We start from the raw sequence: 20,723 nt of genomic DNA, 5'->3' as shown, positions 1-20,723 counted from the left end.
GATGTTCTTTTCCTTGGTCCAAGTATGTCACTAATGATAGATCAGATTTTTTTTTTGTTTTACACTTTTCTCTATTCCTATCGGAGGCCATTGTGGCTTAATTTTTATATTGTCTTCTTCACCAAAGATCTCTCTTTTACCGTAAAAGCTAATAAGGTACTTGTGTTGTTTATGTTTCTCTTCTAAAAGTGAGAATTGGAATCCTTAAAGTCAGATATTTAACATAATTTTTTAAACCCTGTGGCATTAGAAAACTGTATCTCCCTTTGCCCCCAAAATATGCTTATTACTGATTATTATTTTAATTTATTGCATGGATCTGTGCCTTTAAAATTGTTCCATCATTCTGATATTTGGATAAAGTGCTGTATCATTTATGTGACAGAGTCTTCCAGCATCTAAATGTTGGTTTGACTATTACATAAATACTTTATTTGCAACAATTGTTGCAATTTCATTGCAACTTTTTTACTGAGTTTTATACGATCTTTTAATAAGAGTTCCACAGTTACTAGAACTTTGAGAGTGAAAAGAAATGAGGCTTCTAAGATTCTGTTTATTTAACAAGTATAGTTAAGAAAGTGGGAGAAATAGTTAAATACTTATTCTGAAAATAAAATAATAAAGAAAATAGAATTTCTCTATATGTGAACTACTAAGAAAATTTACTCTATTTCCTACCGTGTCCTATAAGGAAGATAGCAACAGAAGAACATACTGCCAGAGGGAGGTCGTGGAATTGTCTGGAGGGTTTTGCAGCGGGTCTGGGTAACTGTGTTGTGAGTAAAAGGGTCCAGGGAAGGGTGACATGACCTGTGTGGGTCCCTTGGTGAGAAACCACAGAACAGAATCAAGTGATGGCCTCAGACTGGAAGCGTGCCTTATCAAACCCATCAGAGAACTAAATGTAGACTGTCAGACTCCCTTACTGACCAAGCAGTATAATAGTTACAGACCCTTAAAGAAAAGTAAATTCTGAATTTGAGATGTTGAGGGTACCAAATTGCTTAAAATGCAAGGTGATTCATCTCTCTGAAGCTTTGTAGAAAGGTTGGTCTTTATTTAAAGCGGGAGTTTGACATGCACTTTCTAGGTTTTTCAAATTCTGTACAATTTCCAGCAGAGTCTTAACATTATCTTTGCTTATTTTTGAGTCACGTCTTTGGCAAATGCGTGTGTGTGGTTTAAACTGTGTAATCCTAAAAAGCAAGGCCTCTCTCTACCTGTACTTAGGTATATGTCGTGATTTCAGTAATGCTGGGATTGCATGGTCTCTCCAGGGTCTTCTGGTACATGTGCTGCCGAATCGAGCACTCTCTAGTGTCTTTCAGGTTTCCTCAAGTCTGAGAGTGCATACTTGGCTTCTTTTTCTTCACTTCTCGCGTAGGTATAGATATTTTATGATTTCTTAAGTCCAAGCTCTCTGGTTGTTTTGCTCCTGTATTTTTCAGGAGCAAGGTTTATTTTGGGGTCAGATTAACATTATTATTTTTGACTATAAGAGGGAGACTCGGGAAATATCATAAGGGCTGTAAAACTCTCTTACTGTATGTTTTAGCAAGCCCTTTGACAATAAGGGTTACCAAGGCAGCACTGTTCTACTGAAAAATGTCTTGGCTTGTTGAAGAGTGTTCTATGAGGTGTTAAACATGAGTAAGACAAAGGTAGGCAAAGCACATTTTATGTTGTGATACCTTTATTGTTTTATTTAAACATGTTTATTCACTTGTGAAATACAGTTCGAATCATTAGTATGAGTCAATGAGATTCTATATTGTGTCAGAATGTGAGAATCGATAGTGCTAAAATGAGAATTCTAGAATTTTACAAAACCGTTCTCACATATTTGATGTCCTTAAAAAATTTTAGATGGATTGAAATCTAATCTAGAGACAATTCTGTGTCTCCATTACATTAAAAGATGAGAATGGTTACATTGAGTGACACTGATTCAATTCGTTTGTCACCAGATCTCTTAGGGAAAGAGAGCGGTGACGGTGACAGTGGAAAGAAGGAAGTGTGAGAAGTGCTAGTCATTTTAGCATAATCCCATTCTTTGGGCATTTAGGTTAATGGAGGGAGAAGTTTTGAGAAAGGCTCATGAGTGCTTTTGAAAACACTTTTCAGGATCATAAAATTACAGGTAGAAAAAATGTTAGAGGTCCCGGCTGTCCTCATTTTCAGAGTAAGCTCAGTGTGACATACTCAGCCAGGGTCAAATGGTGGAATGACAATACATTTCTTTGATTCAAAGACAAAAATCTGGGATTCTTTGATAACACCATCTCTTTTTGAGTTTCTGTGGGAATAATCTGAGAATTTGTTTATTTTCTTAGGGAATAGTTTAGTTCTCCCCTCCATCACTTTGCTTCATGCCTATGGTAAGTATTGCACTTGTGGAGAATAAAGATACTATTTTACCACCCTGAAAATTGCAAATACAGAGTATCCTAGCAGGGGACGGGCATGTGCAGAAACTTGACCCATTGGTTTTTTTGTTTTTTTTTTTTAATTTTTTTTTTAACGTTTATTTATTTTTGAGACAGAGAGAGACAGAGCATGAACAGGGGAGGGTCAGAGAGAGGGAGACACAGAATCGGAAACAGGCTTCAGGCTCTGAGCTGTCAGCACAGAGCCCGACGCGGGGCTCGAACTCACGGACCGCGAGATCGTGACCTGGCTGAAGTCGGCCGCCCAACCGACTGAGCCACCCAGGTGCCCCGACCCATTGGTTTTTAATAGGAAAAATATTTGGAAATTGACACAAAAATGGTAAATTTATCCTTTAAAATGCTTTTGTGGGTTTTTTTTCCCCCAGAGATTTAAAACATTCAACATAGGAGTTTAAAGGGATTTCTAAGCTTCACTGTGTTTATACTTAAAAATAGCCTCACAAATTTATTTGTTAGATACATACACCTGACTGTTCACCTAGTGTTTGTGGTAGTCATCATGTAGCTTTGTATAAATCAGTGCTCTTGGTTTATTCTGAAAGTTTTTGTGTAGATTTTGCAAGGACAGCAGTTTTAGAACAATGGTTTTGACAGTCACACAATCTCAGGCTTCTTTTTGGCAGTATAATTTCAGAGTGTATCATTACTTTTTAATATAAGAATGATTGGTCCTTAAAGAATATTAAAGAGGCATCCAAAATCCTGCGTCCTGATTATTAAAAGAAAAAGAGAATTCTGTTTGAAAATCCTAAAGAAGAAATTCCACAAGTACTTACTCTAGTTATTGTAATAATATAAATTCCCTAGCCGTTAAGAAGTTCTTCTTTGTATCTTACCTAAATACAGAGCTCTTTGTTGTATTTTAGAGTCATCTGTGAAAACCAAGGTCAGTTGGTCATGATGTCAGTTTCACATTAATTAATGAATCCCTGCTTAATATAAAGTCATTTTGAAGAGCTTCAAGCTGCATTGTTAAGGGGGTGGATTTAAAACCTGTTTGGTGTCTTTATTTCCAGATTTCCATGAAAAAAAAAATGCCTTTTCAAAGTTGTTATCCTTCTTTACTGGCCCAACAGAATAAAGATGGCATTCAGCCTAGGCACCTTCATCCTTTCAGAAGCAGTTTTTCTTAGATTGGATGTCAGCAGTCTCTCTAGACCTGAAGTCAGAAAGCTTAAACAATTGACAACCAAGGGGAGGGAAGAAAGAGGAAGTAAGGGGAGAGGAAAGAAAGCTGTCAGTGGAAGAAAGAAGAGGGGAAGATCAAGGACAGATGGAGAAAGAAATGGGGAACACAAGAAGTAGACTAAAGTTGGCAGGTGCCTCCTGGACGGAAGAGCAAGCCAAGGGAAGAGTGGGAAGTAATTGGCTTTAGGACCGGGGTGGGTCTCTTGGTACTGTACTGCCTGTGTTGCCTCACTTAGATTGGGGCCCACCAAACACTGTGATAATCCACATTTGAAGCAGTGTGTTGGTCATTATTTACCTGTTTATTTATCTTTCTCTGGCAGAAAATTGAGAGGGATTTCAAAGCAGCATAAAACTAATGAACCTAGTTCTTAGAGTCCTTAGTTAGGCAAGTTCATAGAAACCAGTAAAGGGATATACGTTGTCTGTCTCATGACGTACCTCTCAAACTTTTCTACCCGAGTACTTCTGACTGTAGAGGTGGTATGGAATGGGTACCCCAGGGGACGAGTGAAATATGATCCTGAAGTTTCTCTGAAGTCTTTTTAGCTTGTAAATCCATGCAAATTTTACATTGTGGTTCCTGAATAGATCTGTGTTTCCCTTAATAGTAAAACAATATCCTCCCCCCCCCCCCCCCCCCCCCCCCCCCCCCCATATATGAAATCCTTTGATGCTCAGGAAGATGTACTATGCTTATCTGGTAGCTTCAGGGACCACCCATTGCCCCTTTTCCCCCAATAGTGGTACATTTCACCCAGTGCACATTCCCGGCAGTGATACGGGAAACAGACATAACCTGGTAGCTTTCAACGGGGTAGGCTACACTGGCGATGGCACTTTGGACTTTTCACTGAATAAAAAGGTGCCTTTATAAATTATGTTAGCCATTGATTATATTACATAGACTTACCTCAGCAGCCCTCTGCTCAATTCTAGTAGGAAACCTTCATGAGCAGAGGCTTGGAGTGTGGCGCTAGTCTAGAGCTACTTAGGGTGTGTTGTTAGACCCTGTAAAACTATCTCATTAATTTTCACAATTTTCTTTGAGCTGATTGGGTCAGATGTTCCTCTTCCCTGGACACACAAATGCAATATTCTTGCTCCTCCAAGGTCATCATAAGAACTTACTTAAGTTCTCTGTAAGTTTGGAAATTTAAAATCATTTGCATAAAATGTTGAACAGTCCTTACACATAGTAAGCAGTGAATAAATGTTAGCTGCTGTTTTATTGTTGTAACTGTCATTATTGCAATATGTGCCTACTGTGAGCAAGGCAACATTCATACATGGAATGTGAGACTTGATGGCTGATCAGTCATTTTGGGTCTTGAGCTGTGAACAGATAGCGCCTTTATAAAACTAAGAAATATATACTTCCTACTACACGATTGAAGAACATAAAATAATAAATTCTTGAGCAAAAAGATACTAAAATAATGAAACCATTAACTATGCTAACCTTGATTTTCGTGTCGCATGATTTAGCAATGTAGCCAGCTGATGGAGTTATGTGGAAGAATAGCACCCAGCATGGTGCCTAGTTCGTACTGCTTATGTATGTTGGTTGAATGAATATGATAGGTTGAGACTCATTACAGAGGCCGGGATATATACATGCCTGAGTAAGCAAGGCATCTAAACGTTACTTAATGGTCAGGGAGAAGCCATTTCAGAATTTTGGACAGGGAAATGATGTAGTCCATTGCTTGCTTTAGACTGGAAGGAAATGTGCAAAAAGTTATATTTGATGACTAGACTATGGGTTTTTTGCTTGTTTGTTTGTTTTTGTTTTTGTTTTTTAGTTTTCTTAAGTTTCTAATAACTTACACCCTTCCTAAAGTTTCTAGAGCATGCTTCTGAAGGTACAGAGGCTCTCTACAGGGAGGTTGGGAAATGAGTGGGGGCAGTGAATTTGAATCTGGGAAAGGCAGCATAAATACTTTGAATGAGATCTCCCAAGGAGTTGTCCTTTAAGAGAATCACTATTTTAGAAAATCCTTGAGTATCAAAATCATAGAGTTTAGAGCTAAATTTAGCTGAGAGGCCCTCAGATCTAACCTTCTTCCAACCCTCTGTTCTGGATGAGATCAAGTGAATTCCTCAGGGCCCTTAACCCAGGACTCCTGATATCTAGTCCATTGCTCTCTCTGGTATATAATACATTTCTGCTGTGGGGAAAGGACGTAGGCGGACTCTTAGGGAGGACTGGCCTGCATAGCTTCATCTTCTTGCACCAGCACAGGCGAATGGTTTCATGTCATCTCTTTCAAATGCACAACTTAGCTAGCTGTTCAGGTAGGTTCATAAGTATAAGCATGAAAATAAACATCTCCCCACCTCAGAGGCAAATCACTAAAATATTTTGTCATATTTTCTCACTAGTCTTTTTTTCAAACATATACTTCTAAAATTAGAATTCTATTGTTTTCTAGCTTGTTTTTTAAAATTTAATATACCCATTTACTTATAGGTTTAAACTTTGCATGAATATATCATTTAAAATGCTCATGTAATAGTATTCCATCATATTGATGTGTGTATGTGTTTACATACACATACACACATTATGCAAATATATATACAATGCATATATAATTAAGTCTCTATTGTTAGATAAATAGTTCTCAGTTTTTCAAGCAAGCTGCTATTTCCTAGATGCACGTGGCATCAGGAGGACTAGGAGACTTTTGGTCATTCACACAATATTTCAAGTAGTTAAATATCTATGTTTGCTTTGTACCACCTGGCTGAGAGCAGCTAGTTCGAGGACGGAGGTTGCGATTTGGCACGGAGCATGTCTTGAGAGGAAGGCCTGGGCAGGAGCTAGTGTGAAGGGATGTAGTTCTCCACAGACCACTTGAGTTCCAGAAGTGGTACTTCTGGTAGGTGCCAGGATATGAACGAAGATGCTGAATAGGAAGAATTTCAGTATTTTCATAGGAATGGCTCTGTTTTCTTTTTCTTTCAATTTTTAATGTTTATTTTTGAGAGAGAGAAAGACAAAGTGCGAGTGGGGGAGGGGCAGAGAGAGCCGGAGACACAGAATCCGAAGCAGGTTCCAGGCTCTGAGCTATCAGCACAGAGCCCGACGCCGGGCTCAAACTTATGAACCATGAGATCATGACTTGAGCCAAAGTCGGATACCCAGTCAACTGAGCCACCCAGGCGCCCCTGTTTTCTTTTTCTGGTCCACCTGACCTTTGCTCCAAGACTTAAAGCTAAAGCTATTTTGTGAGTTTGTGCTTCTTCCCGCCAGTAGATTTACTAAGTGTTGGTTAAAAGGCTGGGCACGTGAGCATCACTTCAGTTACTTCCAAGTTCCAACCTAACTACTTAAAAACTTTTGAACAGTATTTTTATGATTTGTGGGTTACCCTGCACATGAATAATAAACATGTTTTGTTGGCCAAATGGAAGTGAAAGGGCAAACATTGACAGGCTTGGTGACTAATTGAATGTCTTTAGGAAAGGACAGGAAGGCATCAAACATGACCTAAGGGCTACGAGGGCTACAAGCCCTACAAGAACTGGTGAAGTGAGGAGCGTTGCCGAGTTGTGGGGAAACCTGCAAGGTGATACCTGAAAACTGTTACATTTCAGGAACTTCAGGGACAACACAGAGAAAACTGTGTTGATATTTGTGGGTATCCTGAACACACCCTTACCTTAACCGGTAGTTTTAGGGCTTAATGCTTTAACCTGTCTGTGTGTACTTCTAAATATCAACATGGGTAAATTTGCATTTCACATGCTCCTTCTTCAGTTGAAAACAATTGATTACGTAGGAAAGGGATGGTACTATAAATCAGGTTTTAGTTCTGCTACTGATTTACTATATGACATTGGACAAGGCATTTCACCTCTCTGGTTTCTAATCTATAATTAAAAGGATAATTACTGGTTTAAATAATTTTTGAAGTTCCTTCTGAACCTAGAGCCTTTATTTCTAAAACAAAAAATGACCCCTGAGGTAGAGTTGGCTCTACTTTCTTGAATTTGAAAAATTAAGCAAAACGCTGATCTCGTAGATTCATATAACTTTTAAGTGTAGCTTCTTGAAGGTGTCCCTCTATCAACTAAAGAACAAATGTCTCAGTTTAATATATGACTGCATCAAAAAAAAAAAAAATGCAACCACAGTAGGTGACCAAAGGGGATAAGTAACTTTCAGGAATTTTGAAAGCCCAGTAGTATTTAGTATATGCTCTCTCAGCATTAAAAAGGTCACCTTGCTAATACATGTTAATTTTGAAAGTTGAATTGACCTTTGGAATTTTAATATCAACCTTTTTTGGTGTGTTTAGAGGTTGGAGCAATCACAGAAGAAACGGAAGCCTGTGATTGGTGGAGTTTGGGTGCTGTTCTCTTTGAACTTCTTACTGGCAAGGTGAGCAGTGACCTGGACATTTAATAAATTTACCCAGATGCTACCTGGATTTCAAATTGAGAACATTTAGCCTTTGCCTTCAGTTGTTAGATCAGGGATGAAATAGGGAAACCTTCGATATAAAAAAGAAAAGGCAGAAAAATGAAAGTTTATCAAGATTCCAGATTTTTTTAAAAAGTGGATTGTATTACATTGACTAAGCGATCAGATTCCATTAAATCATAGTGTGAATGTGCAGAAAGATGACTAAACGTTCTTTCTCTCCATTTTCTATGATGCAGTTTCAACGGCGTTAAGTCTGTAACATTCATGTAAGGATGTATTAGAATTCTCTGGATGTTTTAAACATCTTGCTGGAAACCAGGAGGGAATTCTCATTTTAGAAAATTAATGTAGATATAAAAGGTAACATTAGCTTTATTCTCAACACTAAATTTTTCCTATCTGTTCTGGCTTAAGGACAGAATTTATACTCCCTCTGATCAATAACTTTTAAGTAAGATGTTTGAGGTTAATAGACTTTAATAGAGTGTTGTGCACATTGCCTCCTGGGAAGAAAACAGAGGAAATGAGCAGTAGTACTTTTCTTTTTAAAAAATTTTTTTTTTTCAACGTTTATTTATTTTTGGGACAGAGAGAGACAGAGCATGAACGGGGGAGGGGCAGAGAGAGAGGGAGACACAGAATCGGAAACAGGCTCCAGGCTCTGAGCCATCAGCCCAGAGCCTGACGTGGGGCTCGAACTCACAGACTGCGAGATCGTGACCTGGCTGAAGTCGGACGCTTAACCGACTGCGCCACCCAGGCGCCCCAATACTTTTCTAAGTAGTCAGTCCTCTACCGTAAATATGCAGGTAATACTGAACTCTTTTTTTTTTTTTTTTTTTTTTTTTTTTTTGGGACAGAGAGAGACAGAGCATGAACGGGGGAGGGGCAGAGAGAGAGGGAGACACAGAATCGGAAACAGGCTCCAGGCTCTGAGCCGCCAGCACAGAGCCCGACGCGGGGCTCGAACTCACGGACCGCGAGATCGTGACCTGGCTGAAGTCGGACGCTTAACCGACTGCGCCACCCAGGCGCCCCAATACTGAACTCTTAAGATTGTTGTGGATTATTACAAATCACCTACACATACAATTAAATCATAAAGTGCCATAAATGTAGAAATCGTTATTATTAACCAGTTCTAAACTTAGAAGGTTTTTAAGACCATTAAAAAATCAGAGATACCAACTCCCTTTTTAGTTTTCTTGTGTAATGTTAGCTTTTCTATTATGAGCTGTTCGCTGTATAACTAAGGAAAAAGGGCTAGAAGCCTAAGCTTATGATGTGATTTTGATGACTGCCTTCATTTCTGTTAGATATTCTGTATCTCGTGGCCCTTGTCCTAAACTGCTTAGGCGACGCTGTGTTGATCACTACACCCCCAGTGAAGATGGTTGTTAAGCTTTCTGTACTTTGCTGTCCATAAATCCTGTGATAGAACAGAAATGATGTTACTTGGGATAAGAAGTATACCTGATTGATTGTTTCAGACTCTGGTTGAGTGCCATCCAGCAGGAATAAATACTCACACTACTTTGAACATGCCAGAATGTGTCTCTGAAGAGGCTCGCTCACTCATACAACAGGTAATTTAATTGACCTATATTGACCAAGCATATCAACCACGCAAATTAGCTGACTACATAGCTCCAAAACCTTAAAGAAATTAGTTTTGGGCAAGAAAGACTCATTACTAATTACAGATTCAGAACTAATACTGTGCATGGTTAGGCCTCTGCTTTTATTTAAGTATTAGTGAGGTCAGAGAGCACAGTTAAAACTTATTGGTATTTCAGTGTTTTTTTCTCAAAAATCTAGGATAATGTTTAATTAATTCCATATATTTATATAGATGTGAGATTTAAGTATCATTTTTAGCTTGTCTGGAGCTGCTCTCTTTTTGCTATTCCATTTTGTAACCATATGAATGGTTATTTTCTTTCTTTTTTTAAATGGCTATTTTTAATCTCTAATTCATATTTAGAAACTTAGGAATAGGCAGTTCAGGTTGCTTTGCAGAAAAGTGGTGTTAGAAAGTCTTCCGGAGTTCGATTACTCCTAGCTTCATCGATGGAAGTTGGCCATTGATGTCAGTTAATGCATTTTCGGTGGCTTTAAAGAAAGAGACTATTGATAATTAAAGTTCAGTATCTCAGAGGTAGGCTTGGAACTCTAGTGAGCTTCTTAAATTGATTCCCCACATTGAAAATGTTCCTCTAGTTTTGAATAGTGAGTTTTGGTGAGTCTGCTGAGGGTTGTCAGCATTGGGTAAGATAGGCACACAGCAAATCAGCAAGAATTGTCAGGCCTAGGATCCTTATAGTTTTATGAGAAACGTAAGGGGGAAAGTTACTTGAAAAAGTTCAAGAACTAACATTTTTGTTTCATGAAACCTGAATTATTATTTTTCTAATCAGAGAAAATGAAACTTAAAAAAAAAAGAAAAAGGGGAGGAGAGAATATATTAAGAAGAGAATGACCTAGTATTTTCTTGAAGAGTAATGAGTGATTTGGGTTCCATTCAACAAATACATGCACAAATATGGGCAAGACATAGTGCTATAAGCTATAGAGGTAAGACTGACAAGTAACTGTATCACTGATGGGTTTGATAAAAGCTGTCAGAGGCTTAAAAAATACTTGTCAAGTTAAGGAGGGGTTATAACTGATACGGTGATAGTATTAGGAAAGTTTTTATGTAGTGAATGATATTTTTGTGGAGCCCTCAAATTTTGGCATGACAAGGTGGGATGTTGGGGAAGTAGCTAGGTGGATCAAACAGCTTCAACAAGGAAAAGATTGGTCCAAAAGACCCAAATTAGGAAATCAAAAGCTTGGCTTATCTGGAGTGGAGGGATAAATGTAGGAATGAGTCATAGTACTAGATGAATGTGGAAAGGTAAGTTGGAGTTCTCTTATGAGGTTCTTTTATCATGATAACCAGGGAAGAGTGATTCTATTCAATTCAGCAAAAATAAATAAGTAAGTAAGTAAATAAATAAATAAATAAAAATAATAATAATGGATATTTGGAGTTTCGGGGCAGAAGATAAAAGGATCAGAGTTGTGCTTCAGGAAGATTAAATTTTTCCAGGGAGTATAACACAGAAAGAAACATAACCAGGTTGGAAATAATGAGATGTGAATACTATTGAGCACTTTGCAAAAGGATTAAGAGGTAATGCAAAGACACAGAACACATTTCATTCTAATGGGGAAAAAAGGACAGCTACTCATTTGATTTCATCTTATTTGTCGTGGCACAACATGATAAATTCCAAATATGTTTTTTGTAAATAATTTGAGAAAGGCTAGCAAATGCTATTTTTTGTTTCTCACCTTAAAGTCGTTGTTATATAATACTGAGAATAGAATTCCCTGCATTAATTTATAAAGGCCTGCTGCTCCTGCCTTTATGGGAAGGTATGTTATAAAGGAATCTTGGCCTAAAGTATGTTAAATCTTAAATCCCCCAATACAGATATGTCTATACTATATAGTAAATCAGCATTCTGTCATTGGCCTAAGGAAACTACCATTCATGTTGAGGAAACATCATCAGGAAAGGGAAAAGGGGTCTCTTGACATGATTAGCAATTTGTCATTTTGACTTTTCCTCTTCCACTACCTCACAGGTCATAGGGGTCACTTTTTAAAAAAATCACAAAATGATTTGTATGGAAATAATTATTCTGCTTTGGGGAGATTTTCCCCTCTTTGGACTTCTAGCTCCTTGCTTTCTTCCTAGATTTCATAATCCCCTGTACCTGTTGTTCAGTCATCTCAGTCACATGAATGGTGTTAGAGTAGACATAGTTACATTTTAAATGCAATTAAAAAGGAGATGCTTACATTTTACAAACCCTCAGAGCATGTATGTTTGTACTTCACAGTGTATATTTAGTTAATTATGACACAGTTCTTTTGTCACTTGAAAAATGTTACATGAGAAAAAGTCCTTCAAAACAAATTTTTGTGTCTTCTTTGCTTAACTTTACTGCCTGAACATTCTTTAGGAGGAAGGAGGCTGGCAGTGACTCTTTTTGGTTTTGCCACTGGCTGACACATTTGCTTGAGCAATAGAATCTTTATGTGGTCTCTCTTGAGGCTGGTATAGTATTTAAAATGGCAGGATAGGGGCACCTGGGTAGCTTAGTTGGCTCAGTTGGTTAAGCGGTGACTCTTGATTTTTGGCTCCGGTCATGATCTTGTAGTTCAGGAGTTTCAGCCCCGCATTGGGCTCTGCATGACTGTGTAGAGCCTGCTTAGGATTCTCTCTCTCTCCCTCTCTGCCCCTCCCCTGCTTTCACTCCCTCTCTCTCTCTCTCTCTCACTCTGTCACTCTCCCTCTCTCTCAAAATAAGTAAATAAACTTTAAGAAGTAAGTAAATAAAATGGCAGGATAAACAAGATAGTTATGGGTAAAATAATTATATTTTTGCCTATAAATTTGTATTTACAAATTTGTAGCAAAGTTCATGAACTAATTAAATTGACTTTAGTAATAGGCAAAATTGGAACCTTTATTGGAATTTCATAATGAGGTCATGTTTTGGAAAGAATGGGAGTGGAAAAGCCAATTGTAACAAGAAAGAACTTTTTAAAAAAAGTTTATTAATTTTTGAGAAAGAGAGCAAGAGTGCATGTGTGTGCATGAGTGGGGGAGGGTCAGAGAGAGAAAGAATCCCAAGCAGGCTCCACACTGTCAGTGCAGTCTGATGTGGGGCTCGAACTCATAAACCGTGAGATCACGACCTGAGCCGAAATCAAGAGTTGAACGCTTAACCAACTGAGCCACCCAAATGCCCCAAGAAGAAAGAACTTTTACACGTTATTATGTGTACTGAAATATATAAAAATATGCTATAGTTATGTTTAATTCTTACCACTGTTTGATATTTTAAATTTATATTAAATTGTGTGATGCCTTCCACATTTCAATCAGTTAGACATGGATTGTCAGATTTTGAAAATGGATTTGATACATTTGGGATATTCTTACAGTGTTTGTTGTATAATAGCAGCTTTTCACTTAACACAATTTAGCAACATCTAATATTAAAATTTTTGAACAGTTAGCTTTAATGAATAGTGATTTTGAATGCTAGATACAGTAATCTCAGATGAAAAGATTGAATACAGTCTTTTGAAGTATATGCTTCATGCCCCTGTGTGTTTGGTAATATTAAAGTGAATAGATTCTTGGCATTTATAGATTACATACTCATGAGGCAGTGTAATGTTATGTTTAAGAGCATGCATTCTAGAGCTGCAGTGCCTAAATTCAAATCTTGTCTTTGCTACTTACTACTTGTATGATCTTAAATAAGTTACTTAATTTCTCTGAATCTGTGTTCTCTCATCTATAGAGAGAATCGAATAGTAGTTATTCATAGAGTTGTGAATTAAATTAATTGACCTATGTTAAGCACTTAAAATAATGCCTGGTGTACAATAAGTGTCACATAAATGTTTATCATTAGTACTGATAGGGCAGTGTTTCATAATATATAGTAATTTGTATTTGCTGAAGCATGTGTTGAATTATAGGGCTACTAATGTTAAGAGTGAGGCCGCTGCTGGTGATACAGGTGAAAAGGCCTAAAAAAATAGTGAACTGGCACATAATAGGAAATCAATTGGTATTTTTCATACAAATAACTGAATTAATCATGAATGAAAGAAAAAATAGAAATAAAAATAAAAAGAGAAGAAACAGAAATTTTGGTTGAATTTGAATAGTGGGATGTCCTAAATGCATAGAAACATTAATGTAAAGAAGTCATTTAAAGATTTACAGTTGCAGTTGGTTAAATTCTGTGGGAAAAAAAAAAGATTTACTATAGGAATATTCTCAAATTTGAATGGCTATAGCCATATGAGGAAGTTGGCAAATTCTCTCTTGAGAAAGGAAGTTATAACATTAGACAGAATTGGCAAAAACAGCCATTTCAGTGCTCTGGAAATTGATCAAAAGGACAGGACAATCTGAAAAGTGTTTATGCTTGAAAAACAACCAAACTTTGGGAAAGAGTGGGAGTCTGTGGCATTTTTGCCTGGGCTACTCTCTTTTCCCTGCTTGTCAGGTGTGAAGTTTCTTCCAGATTGAAGCAGGCCATGAGGGCCAACTGTGAGGTTGCATGCATGTGTACAGGAACAAGGAAAGGTCCCAGTTGAAAGTAAAAACCAAGGGATATTTGTAAGTGTCCTAAATTTTTACTGTGTTCTCCTAACACATCAGCAGATGACAAGCTTTAGGGGCTCAGGTATTTGAATATAACCTCTTTTCAATCACAGGTTGAACACTTAAGCTATGCAGACACAGGATGATCCCCAGGAAGTGAAGCTCAAAAATAAAAACAAAAGAATGAGCAGAGATAGCAACAGCTGCTTGTAACAATGTGGTGGGAGAAGCAGCTATACAGATCTAGCTGAAACAAGTTAACAAAGAACAAACCAACCAACTGCTATGATAACAGTCTTCTTGGGAACAAAGTCAGTCTCTAGAATTGCTAAAATATATCATCCAAAATATCCCATTTTCAACAAATACTATATGATATACACAGAAACAAAAAAGTGTGACTCATGTGCAGGGAAAAAAGTGGTCAATAGAAATTGACTTTAAATGTCCCCAGGTTGGATTTAACAGATTTCAAAGTGGTTATTATAAGTATGTTCAAAAACTGAAGGAAGCCATGTTTAAAGAATTAAAGAAAAGTATGACAACAATGAATCAACAAATAGAAATTCTTGATGAGGAGATATAAAGTATATATAAAAAAAGAACCAAAATTCTCAAGTTGAAAAGTACAATAATTGAAATGAAGAATCACTGGGGGGAGGGGATGGAATTCATTAGAGGGTATCTATAGCAAATTTGAGATAGATGAAGGAAGAATCAATTAACTTGAAGATAGAATGATAGAAATAATCAAATCTGGAAAAAAAGATGCCCCAAAATTTATAGAAAAAGAACAGGGCTATACAAACCTGTAAGACAATATCAAATATACCAGGGAGTCCCAGAGTGAGAGGAAAGAGAGAAAGGGGAAGCAAAAGTATTTGGAAATGTAATGGCTAAAAACATCCCAAATTTGGTAAAAAAACATTGATATGCATCCAAGAAGCTCAATGGACTTTAATTAGGAAGATATACCTGGTCAAATTGTTGAAAGACAAAAACAAAGAGGACACTCTTGAAAGCAGCAAAAGAGAAAGCGCTCATTGTATACAAGGAAACATTAATGTCTGACTTCTCATTAAAAATGATGGAAGACAGTTTACACTTTGAGTTATAAAATAAACAAGTCATGGAAATGAAAAATACTGTATAGGGAATATAGTAAATAATATTGTATGGTGACAAATGGTGACTACACTACTGTGATAAGCATTGAGTAAAGTCAGATTGCTGAAGCAATGTGTCATATGCTTGAAACTAATATAACATTGTATATCAGTTATACCTCAATAATAATAATAATAATAATAATAATAATAATAAGGGGTGCCTGGGTGGCTCAGTCAGTTAAGTGTCCGACTTTGGCTCAGGTCTTGATCTCACGGTTCATGAGTTCGAGCCCTGTGTCGGGCTCTGTGCTGTCAGCTCCGAGCCTGGAGCCTGCTTCGAATTCTGTGTCTCCCTCTCTCTCTCTGTTCCTCCCCTGATTGTGCTCTGTTTGGCTCTCTCTCTAAAAAATAAATAAACATTAAAAAAATAATAATAATACCAATGAGAGGCAGAAGACAGTGAAGTGACATATGCAAAGTGCTGAAAGGAAGTAACCATCAACCAAGAATTCTCTATCCAGCAAAATCATCCTTCAAAAATGGAGATGAGATAAAGAAATTCCCAAATAAAGACTAAGGGAATTCATTGCTAGACTTGCCTTACAAGAAATAATGCAGGAAATCCTTCAGGCTGAAAGGAAATCACACCACATAGTAACTTGAATTTCTAGGAGGAAATGAAGAGAACTGGAATGGTGAAACATGAGTCACTGAAGAAGACTATTTTTTCCTCATTTTTCTTCTCAACTTCTTTTAAAAGATGTAAGATTATATGAAACAATAATTATAACACTGTGCTGTTGAGTTTATAACATCCAGAAGTAATATATTACATATATGACAATAATAGACAAAGGACAGAAGGAATGGAGCTATAATGGAGCAAAGTTTCTACATTTCACCTTCATTAAGTTGGTATTAATCTGAAGTAGATTGTGATAAATTAAGGTGCATATTATAATCCTTACAGCAACCACTGAAAAAATATATAGTAAAAGAAAATTAATAGAGGAACTGAAATAGCACAATAAAAAGTATTGATACAAAAGACAGCTGTAAAAGAGTAACAAAAAAAGACAGTAGATGTAGAAAACAAGTGGCAAAATGGCAAATGTAAACCCACCACACCAATAAGTACAATGAAATATGAATGTTTAAACATGACAAACAAAAGGCAGAGATTATTAAACTGGATTAAAAAAAAAAGTAAGATTCAATTATCTTCTGTGTATGAGAGACACAAATAGGTTAAAAGAAAAAGGATGGGAAGAGATAAACCATGTAAATGGTAACCATAAGAGAGCTGAAGTGGCTATATTAAATACCAGACAAACTAGCTGTGAAGACAAGAGACTTACTAGAGACTAAGACAGAATTTTCATAGGGATAAAAGGGTCAGTACAATAGATGCATATGCACCAACAGCTTCTATACATAAGAAGTAAAATCTGACTGAATTGAAGGGTAAATAGGCAATCCAGTAATAATAAAAGGAGGTTTCAATACTCCATGCTTGGTAAATTAGAAAATCAGCAAGGATACTGAGAAGACTTCAGTAACATTATCAAACATCTCTGACATATATGGAACAATGATTGCAGAATGCATTCTTAGCACATGTATATGGAACATTCTCCAAGATAGATCATATGCCATACCACAAAACAAGCTTCAGTATTTAAAAGGATTTAAGTCGTACAACATGCTCTGATCATAACAATTTAATTCTCATTCAGAGATCTGGTGAGTCCACAAATATTTGGAAATTAAACACACTTCTAAATAACCTATGAGTCAAAGAAGAAGTCTCAAGAGAAGCTAGAAAATGTTTTTAATGGAATCAAAACACAGAAAATATCAAAATTTATCAGATGCAGCTAAATCAGTTCTTAAGGAAAATTTATGGTTTATAAACTCCTATATCCGAAAAGAAGAAAGGTCTCAAATGAAAATCTCACCTTGCACCTTAGCAAACTGGAAAATTACTGTGTTATTAGAGGAAAGATAAGTATATAGATCAATGGAATGGAATTGAGAATCCAGAAATAAACCCTTACATTAATGGTCTATTAATTTTCAGTAAAGGTGCAGAAAGAATTTGATGGTGAAAAAAAATAGTCTTTTAAACCAATGGTGCTGGGAAAATCAAGTCACATGCTAAAACCAAAATGAACTAAGACCCTTACTTTATACCATATGTAAAAATGAACTCAAAGTAGCTCATAGACGAAAAATGGAAGGCAAAACTAAAAATTGTAGAAGAAACCATAGGAGAAAATCTTGATGATCTTGGGTTAGGCAAAGAGTTATTAGATATGACACCAAAAACATCCATAAAAGAAAAAAATTGATAATGTGGGCTTCATTAAAATTAAAAACTTTTATACTTCAAAAGATAGCAGTAAGAAAATGAGAAGACAAGCCACAGAATGGAAAAAATATTTCAAATCATGTAACTGATGAGGACTTGTATTCAGACTATATAAAGAACTCTTATAGTGGTACCTGGCTGGCTAGGTAAGTAGAACATGAGAGTCTTGATCTTGGGGTTGTAAGTTTGAGCTCCACATTGGGTTTAAGTAATTGATTATTTTAAGTTGATTATTTTAAGTAATCACTTAAAATAAAATCTTTAAAAAAAAAAGAAAGAACTCTTATAACTCAGTAAATATAAAAATGGGCAAATTATTCACCAAGGAAGCTACATGAAAGGCTTAGAAGGCCATCCAACGATGGTCACCATCATTACTCACCAAGGAATAGAAATTAAAATTATAATAAGATGCCTCTAATACCCACTAAAAGGTCTGTAATCAAAAGATAGACTGTATTGAGTGTTGGTGAGCATGTAGAGAAACTGGAACTCTCATATATTGCTGTTGGGAATGTAAAATGGCACAGCTATTTTAGAAAGGTTGGGCACTTTCTTAAAGAGCTAAACAAATATTCCACATGACCCAGCAATTCCACTCCTAGGAATGTCCTTGAGAGAAATGAAGACATGTTTACACAAAGACATACATGTGAATGTTAATAGCAATACTATTCATTATAGCCTCAGCCTGGAAAGTCTACATGTCCATTCACTGGTGAGTAGATTAACAAAATATGTTCTATCCAAGCAATGGAATGCTACTCAGAAATAAAAGGGAACAGGCTTTGATACCTGCTACAACTTGGATGAATCTGAAAAACATTATGCTAAGTGAAAGAAGATAACTGCAAAAGGCAACATATTTTATGAGTCCAATTACATGAAATATCCAGAAAGGGCATATTTATAGAGACAGAAAGCAGATCATTGTTTGCCCAGGGCTGGGGATGGAAATGAGGATTAATGTAAACATCACGAGGAAATTTTTTAGGGTGATCAAAGTGTTCTAAAACTGGATTGTGTGATGGTTGCACAACTTTTTACATTTACTAAGTAAGAATCATTGAATTGCACACTTACGACAGATGAATTTTATGCTATATAAATCATCTCTCAGTAAAGCCGCGAAAACAAAATTTGAGGATGCATGAACGTTTCAAGGCACATTCTTTCAGCATGCCCATGAAAGGAGTAACTGGATCTCTCAGATTTTGGCACAGCATCTAATTAATATCATGATGTGCTTTGGAATAGGAAACTGATGGGTATTAACTGTCCTATTATACTATATGAGCTTGAGAGAAACAAAGTGAGTTACTCAAGGTCATGTTAAAAATCAGTTGAAAGCCGTCAACGCAGATATCCCCTACCACCCCACAGCTACAGTGGTGTTAGACATAGCTCCCTTTCAAGGAAATCTCGTCATTTGGCTATTCATCAAGTCCACTTGTCACTGGGGTTGAATTGAGCAGTTCTTTCCGTTCATATATTTTTGTTTTCCTTTGATTCACCAGTTGGATTCCTATTACTCACTAAGTCCTTCTTTTTTAGCTCTTGCAGTTCAACCCTGTGGAGCGTCTTGGTGCTGGAGTTGCTGGTGTTGAAGATATCAAATCTCATCCATTTTTTACCCCTGTGGATTGGGCAGAACTGATGAGATGAACAGAATGCAGGGTTATCTGTGCACATTCTGATCTTCTCTGTGACAAGCATCTCCAGCACAGAGGCAGCTCTGCCTCACAGTCACTTATGGAGCACCAAGACATTGGGATAAAGACCTTTAGAGGAAACGGGGGAAGAAAAAGGCTGAAAGAGAACAGTTCCTTTACCATGACTCTCTGGACAAGATATTGGCTACATTTGCAAGGGGCTTTTATGTGCAAACCTTTAACAAAGGTTTGATCTTTATTTTATCTGCATTTAGTGTTGCAGACGGGTTGTATGCCCAGCTGAAAGAAGAATGCCCTTCAAGAACTTCCTCTGAAAGCTCCAAGTGTACATTTAAGTGTTACTTGAAAGGAGGACCTTTACATGGCAGCTAATAGTGCTTTCTGCTAAGCAAGATTGGTTTATATGATCGTAATTAATATTTGCCGAATAATACACTAAAAGTGCTTCATGAATAGTGTCATCTGTGGAGCTTAAAAAGTGAGAAAAAAAAAGGATATATACATCATGTCTGATAGAAAACACGCACCATGATGCTATATAATTAATATGTGCTGAATGTGGTTCCATACTATCTCATGCTTTCTGAAGTCCACGTGAAAAGAAAACTCATGTTGTCAACTTTATAGTTGGTTGGTTGGTACTGCTTATGGAAGGGTTCGTATAAACACTCACTGTCTCTCAACTTTATCCTTCTGCGCCCTACACCCTTTGCCTATTCTCTCATATTCGATTCCCTTTTCCTCCACTAGTACATATGCAACAAAAAAGGGAAGGGAGTATTTATTTCCCCAAATTGTATCCACTTAATAAGGACAAAGAAATCATGATTATAAAATAAACATGGTAAAAATTGAAATCTCTCCTTTATTTAATTGCTTAAGTTTTTTGTTTTGCTTTGTTTTAGAAGGGCCTCTCTTTCATTTTGGAATGTTAGCAATTTCTGCTGCTGCTTATGCTTGACTTCATTTTAGGTTTTTGGTTTGGTATACTAAGAACCAAAGGATCTCATGTAAATGGAATTGAATGGCAATCCTATTTTATTACTTAGTGATGAGATTTCCAGATTTGACCTCCTAGTCTACTTGACATTATATAGAAAGTATATGAGTATTTATACATCTACAAATATTTGTATTTGTTATTTCTTTATGTTGCTAAGATAGCTCCTGCATTCGTGCCTTGTTTATAACAATTTACAAATGTTTTAAAAGCATTAATGTCTCTTTTTTTAAACTTTATCCAAAGATGAAAGAATAAATTACTTTTTTCGGAGTTAGGGGCCATCAGAAATAATAGAAGTCTTCCATAT

At 36.6% G+C, this 20,723-nt stretch overlaps 1 protein-coding gene across 6 annotated transcripts in view; it reads left to right on the top strand.

Moving 5' to 3' along the window:
- Positions 1-20,270, top strand: part of RPS6KC1 (ribosomal protein S6 kinase C1) — a 179,968-nt gene extending 159,698 nt beyond the window's left edge. For 5 of the 6 annotated variants that reach the window (XM_030303034.1, XM_030303032.1, XM_030303037.1 and 2 more), the window contains 3 exons: positions 7,949-8,031; positions 9,567-9,662; positions 19,295-20,270. In XM_030303034.1, coding sequence (XP_030158894.1) covers positions 7,949-8,031; positions 9,567-9,662; positions 19,295-19,405 — 290 coding nt within the window. In that variant the 3' untranslated portion in view covers positions 19,406-20,270. The remainder of the gene's footprint in view (positions 1-7,948; positions 8,032-9,566; positions 9,663-19,294) is intronic. The other variant, XM_030303033.1, reaches the window with a different exon arrangement.
- The last annotated feature ends 453 nt before the right edge of the window (positions 20,271-20,723 follow it).

The sequence above is a fragment of the Lynx canadensis genome, chromosome F1 (assembly GCF_007474595.2).
Source record: "Lynx canadensis isolate LIC74 chromosome F1, mLynCan4.pri.v2, whole genome shotgun sequence".
Lineage (NCBI taxonomy): Eukaryota > Metazoa > Chordata > Mammalia > Carnivora > Felidae > Lynx > Lynx canadensis.
This window is presented reverse-complemented; position numbering and strand designations above follow the sequence as displayed.